The 6,508-nt window shown below is 40.0% G+C and overlaps 1 protein-coding gene across 1 annotated transcript in view; it reads right to left on the reverse strand.

The window, feature by feature from the left end:
* Positions 1–3,621: 3,621 nt before the first annotated feature.
* Positions 3,622–6,508, reverse strand: part of LOC138021391 (uncharacterized) — a 4,210-nt gene continuing 1,323 nt past the window's right edge. Inside the window, exons 3-4 of the mRNA XM_068868254.1 lie at positions 5,798–6,508; positions 3,622–4,981 (exon numbers count right to left, since the gene is read on the reverse strand). The exon at positions 5,798–6,508 is cut by the window's right edge and continues 32 nt beyond it. Of these exons, the coding sequence (XP_068724355.1) occupies positions 4,614–4,981; positions 5,798–6,494 (1,065 nt within the window). The 5' untranslated portion in view covers positions 6,495–6,508 and the 3' untranslated portion in view covers positions 3,622–4,613. The remainder of the gene's footprint in view (positions 4,982–5,797) is intronic.

Genomic DNA, 6,508 nt, shown 5'->3' on the forward strand with positions numbered 1-6,508 from the left:
TTTAAACCACAGATAACAATTAATGTTTGGAATCACAATTGTTCTTAGTTTTTCCAATAAAAACGTTTGTATCCGAAATCATGACTGAATTTCAAAAACGCTTGTTGGTTTCAAATTTTCCGGGCGCCGCCATTTTCAATAATTGTTACGAGTAATGCCCGCCCTATATTTTCAAAACAAATTAAAGCTCTTTTTGTGAAAACAATACGGGCAACCGTAACGCCAGGGAAATTTCAATTGAAAGTCAAAATAAGCAATTCCCTACTTTCTCAAATCCCATAATACACCTCTAGGTAGTTATGTCACATCAATAAGCCAGTTCGGAGTTTCAAAAAACGAATGTGCGCGTCGGGATAACAACAAGCATATAATTCTCTTTTTTGTTACAATTTGTCTCAGAATTCTTTTTTTTTTTAAATATATGTAAGAAATAAATACCGAGAACGGAGGTATTAATACCGACTTATTTCATGGTTTTTCGTGACATTAATCCTGATGGATTTTTATAAAATGTAAAAGACACCTATTTTTCTTAATATTGTAAAAATTAAACTGAATTTTCAGCTGCTGTTGTACCACTACTATGATTACAGTCAACCCAGGTCACACGTGAACAGTGATTCGAAAAATTCAATTAACATAACGAATTCTTGTTTTCCATATTTGGGCATTTCCTGTTCTTTCCGAAGATTTGGAGCGACATTTCAAAAATCGAAGAGCGATTTGGACTTTGCCCGCGCTTTTTCAAAATGTTCAGACCAGCGGCCTTCAATTCCTTTGGTCGCGAATACAAGCCAGGCAGACCTGTCAATAAGGAAACAACCAATTTATCTTCGGTAATCTGAGCGATCGACTTTTCAACTGCACGACTTTCCAAACGCTCATCAATACCAGTCTGCATGATACTTGTCCCTGCTCCTGTTATCAGCGAGCGATCTTTTCGTGCACGTGGTGGTGTGATATTTGTCGCCGCCATGTTGTCTTTGATCATGAACTCTTTTATTTCAAAGCAATAATCACATGATACATCGCATGTATCCTCGTCTCCATTATTAGGTGATATTGTTCGAATACACGTGTTGCAATTGAGTTTCAGATCTTGCTCCTGCTTTCTTGACACCGGAAAACCACGTCGAAGAAGGTCACCGACTTCTGCATCTAACTCTCCTCGCACCAGAAGAAGGGACGAATGGATAAAACTGCGTGGTCTTTCTATAAAGAACAGATTGTCGCCCTTGCAATTTCTTACCTCCAGAAAAATTCTATCCATATTTCAAGGAGATCTCCAAAAAATCAAGTCCGTTTTTGAAAATTTCAATCCGATCTGCAATTTTCCGATGTGATTTTCGTTACGTCAGAGAAAATAGCTCGTTGATTGGAAGACTTCGATCACGTGTTCAAGATACTGTACAGGCGTGACCTGGGTTGACTGTAAATAATTGAGATCTTTTGTTCAAGGGAACAAGAACTGGCTAATATGGAGGTGCGAACCCTCCAGGGATCGAAAGGAAGACGATGGAATTGACATAATTGTGTGATTTTCACAGCATTTTGAAAACGATCATGGCATAACGGTGTGATTTTCACAGGTTTTTGAGAAACAACAGACTTTGAATATTTATGGCGTCCTCAAGGGACTTAGAAAGCCCTGGGAACAAGATGCTCGGCAACTTTTGAGATTTTCGGAAATTTCAAAAATTCTCGGCTACTTTTGGTTTTTTTCAGCATTTTTCAAATTATTGTTTACTTTTTTCTCGGCAGGTTTTGGTATTCGAAAGAAACGTCAGCTCAATTGAACTGAGCTTGTGGATCCCCAGACTGGTCAATATCAATTACCAATAGTGGTCGGCTTTGTGTTGCATCAGGAGCCCATGATTAGGAGCCCCCATATGCACTATATCTTTGAGTCAACCTTTGCCCGTATCTTTCTATTTTTAGAACCAACCCTTTAGCAGGAGACTCACATTTACATTAATTTACATCAATTCGCACAATTTGCGTACATTGTTTTTCCTTTTTTTGTCTTTGTTGGACAATGACTTTATTCTGATTGGCCATTTTAAACAATGCGTGCAGTTCCAAACTACTCGTGGTGTTCTAAAAAAAGAAAGATATGGGCAAAGGTTGACTCAGAGGGTAAATATGGAAAATGGAGGCTCCGGGTAATGGGCTCCTGGTTGCATGCCTGTCCATGAGATCAGCGGTATCACATGGCACGTCTTTCAAGATGGCGGACAACACTGTCCAGCTGAGAAGAATGTGCAGATGGAGTCCGATTGATCTTGTTGCGGAAGATAAAAGGCTGGGGCCAAATCTTGCTACCCCCGAAAAAGCTAAAATAGCTAAAGTAAGAAAAATTCAGACAAATTCGGTCGGTAAAAAGCGCTCTATGGCTACGCGTCGACAAAGTGATCCAATCTTACTACAGAATAGATTTAAACCGAAGGAAATTATGTTTACAAAAAAAATTGTTCGAAATTTGTTTTTAAATCAGTGTCTATATCAAGAAAAGTGAATTTTAATATCACTTATTTTCACTTTCAAATTTCGCGGGCGCAGCCATCTTGAATAATTGTGACGTGTTACGGTTGCCCTATTCTTGTGACACAAAGAGCTTTTGTCTAATAACAATAGGGCAACCGTAACACGTCACAATTATTCAAGATGGTGGCGCCCGCGAAATTTGAAAACAAAAATAGGCGATTCTAAAACTCATTTATTTCGGATACAAACACTTTCTTTGCAAATAATTTAGATTGACTTGACTGTAACGGTTATTTCCTATGATTATGAAAATCGCAGTAAAACACCTAGTATAATTGCATTTGAAAATACATATAGTTGAATTCCCATAGGAATTGTTTGTTACCCCAACGTAGCTTTCAGTCCTTTATTTTAGAACAGCGCGCAACACGTGCATTGCGAAGTCAAGTGACAAGTTAGGGAGTGTTTTCATGATACCGGGTCAACTTTCGTTGCGGAGCGAGTTCCTTCCGGTTCCCCCTGGCGGCTCTTCATTCTTTTGCAGGATACCACCAACAAATGTGATACCCGAATGAGTCATAACGGTTCGACTTCACCCCTGTTTCTGCACCGGAGCGAGAATTTCATTCCGGTACGAATGGGCCATTTCCGAGTTGCTCTTTGTCTCGGTTTCGAAGTGAGTCTTGGTTCTTAACTTTTGTAAGGAAAATGAGTTTGATTTGCATAACAATACGCAACTAATTTCCATTTGAATGGTTGTGCACCAGGACTTGCTTTGAAACTGAGGCATGCAGCAACTCGGAAATGGGCTATTGAAATCCCGCAACATGTAAACGAGGAACAACCACTTGTTTCGGTATGAACTTGACCTCAGGATGGACTGGAACGAGTAGCGCACGAGTGAATTTCGTCAATCCAAAATGGCATGTATTACTGAGCCTTCATGCAAACACGATATGAAATAAAGTAGGCATGATCGTGTAGACACGATACGAAATCACGTACAGCAATCCCAGAATGGAACTCGCGCCGGGGCGACTTTTCTCATGTTAACAGGCCCTTGGTACGACGAGAGGGCATCGATAGCATAACAAAACGCTTCCAGGGCGTACTGATTACTGAAACAAATGGGCTGTGTTTTGATGCTATACGATAAAGCTTAACAACGTTTATTCTTTAGTAACATTCCCGGCAACCTAAGGAGAACTGAGCTTCTGCTAAAGTTTAGAGGGAAAAGCAACCCATGTTATGTTTTGGAAAAGACAGAAGAAAAATACAATCAAACTGGCTTTTTTCCCAAGTGCAGATATATTTCCATCTCTTATTCGTCAACACTAATGCAATTTTCTTTGAAAACAAATACCTTTCGATGCGTTTTGGTGTATCATCCACACTGCAACGCTCGAAAACGATGACGAAAACGAAGGCTTTCGAAAACAGTTTGCAAAGTGGAGACTTTTTAAGAAGATGACTCCAGGGCGTAGAAAACGTTTGAAAGCACATGAACGTGGGTAGTTGAAAAACAAGACTTTTAATTTGAAAACGATGACCTGAAAAGCGTGGGGAAATTTTGACAAGAGTTGTTTACGTCGTTGTTTAGCGATATAGTGTCGGAATAGGCGAAAACGATAGTTTGGATGAAAATATTTTGCTTCGTTTTCGCCCAGATGAAAACGACTACTTTTGAAAACGAACATGAGTGGATGGAGCCTAAAACCAGAAGTCTGGATCTGTCTCATTCGGCCTTGGCCTATCAGTTTACAGTGTTATATAAATTTCCATTTCAGGTACCACCAATAATAGCCAATCAGGTTGGGTCTAATAACCAAAATGCCTCTGATTGGTTCGCAACCAAAAAAAGAATTGCCATGTTTTACCCGTGGAAAACCTCAGTAACAGTAGCCGCGTTCTGAAATTAGTTTACACTGTAAACTGATGATGGACCCCATTTTATTGCATATCGACACTTCGGTCTAGAAATTTAGTGTGACCACGCCCAATCTGTTGCAATTGTTGCAAACCTGGCTTACTGTTACCTCTTATCACTGTCCGTTCCGACAGTTGGATGAACTAACTAAGAGTTATGTTGCCAGGGTTAATAGCAACAATAACAGTTTGTTGTCCTTCGTCTAGAAGCACCAGCAACCAGTGTTCTTTTCGTCTTCTCTCTTCTTCTTTTTGTCGTCTTCTTCTGAGCACCACTCTAAACATGGGCAGAGTTCCATAACAAACTTGTTGAAAATTTTCCACATCAAAAAGCCGACAATTATAATTCCCCAGAACACTACTCCAATTGTAAATATGATGTCGGATGCGTTACTCAAGGCTGACTCCAAATCCGGGGCTTCAACCATTACTCTGTACTTCGCTATACCCATACATGGTGTCAGAACCAATACCAAAAACCCGAGCCCTGCAGGCAAGGTGATGAAGAGCCTCAGCGGATAGCAGCTCCAGCAGAACGGGTTGCCTATCCAGAAGTACAGCGGGAGTATACCTGTCAATTCAGCCATTAAAGTGAGTTTAAAACGAAGAAACTTAAGCATAGTCAATCACCAAAATACATTGACATCAAGATCAAAAAGAGTAAAGGTTAATTGAACGGTGAAGGAATATATTTTATAAAGTTAATATTTTGAAAGGCATTGTCATTCGTCATTAGGATTTTGCAGGCTTTTAATTTATTAGGGTTTTACGAGCCTGAAAACCCTGATGAAGTATTGTAAAGCAGTGTCTTTCGAAATATTGGCTTTATCACCTTTGAATAAACCTTTTCTCTTTTTGGGTTTTATAATACTGGGCCCGGTTGTTCAAAAACCGATTAACGCTAATCCCAGATTAAAAATTAACCAAGGAGTTTATTTCTCTACTCCAAAATGCTGTTAAACGCTGATATTCGGCAAAACTTTACATTGGAAGAAGTCAATCTTGAAAAACAAAAAAAACAAAAAAAAAGCAAAAGAACTGGAAACAAAGGTTTACGCTAATCCTGGATTAAGTTAATCGGCTTTCGAACAACCGGGCCCTCGTTTATAACGCTGATTAGATCCTTCTCCAGGATGCGGAACTTCTGCCATTTTTGATACGATGCTCTTTGCTTACACAGTTGTACAAGGCATGAGCAAACAATGAATCACATGATGATAAGCGTGATAAGTTTAACACAACGTTTGGATGTCTCCATGACATCATTCTTCATCGTTTTCTTTTTAGTCACTTGAAAATGTCAAGTGAATTACGCTTATCTTCATGCGTAGACTTTTATGCGTAGACTGTCCAAATATTGAATATAATAGCGCTTTTAGTCATATACCTTTGTAAATGGTAATTAATGCTACTGCTGATATCTTGAGGCCAATCCATAAGCTGCTCCTCTGCAAAGACACTTCTGCAGGGATCGAGGTGGCACTCACCACGCATTCCCAGCAGTTGATCTGCGCTGGCACAAAATAATGCAGGCTCAATTCCACCGCAAGGCACGATGCAGGGATGTCGTGTATGAAAGTCTCCAGGATCATAAAAAATGCGTGAGTGCGTACAATATTTCTATAATATCTCGGTGTGTAAGGCCCATCTAACTCGTGCTCGAAAGCGGGATCTCTACAGTGCTTGCATAAATTTGGCAATAAAACACACAAGTGAGCAATGTAAAGGCTGGTACCAATCATGGCGAAAATGAGAAAGAACCACTGCAGAATTTCTAGTGTTAGAATATGCTTGTCGAGATCCGATAGTGTGAAATTCCCAGGTTGCCTGCAATAAATTCGTCGGGACGTGACCTGAGAGCTTTGCGTTTGGTTTATCGGAGAATCGCTTAGTTCGTTGCATCTTTGAATAGCAGAGAAGACGTCAATTAACATTCCAATATCTGAAGCGACGTTGTATCCTTGGAGAATGAAGTACACGGTGAATTGAATGATGTATGAGCACTTGGCACTCATGTCCCGACAGAACACGGCGCAGATTTTGGAGCAACAACCGATGCAGCACTCGCAAAGGCGGTCTGCCATTTTGGACCAACGGT

This window comes from Montipora capricornis, chromosome 10 (genome assembly GCF_036669925.1).
Source record: "Montipora capricornis isolate CH-2021 chromosome 10, ASM3666992v2, whole genome shotgun sequence".
Taxonomy (NCBI): domain Eukaryota; kingdom Metazoa; phylum Cnidaria; class Anthozoa; order Scleractinia; family Acroporidae; genus Montipora; species Montipora capricornis.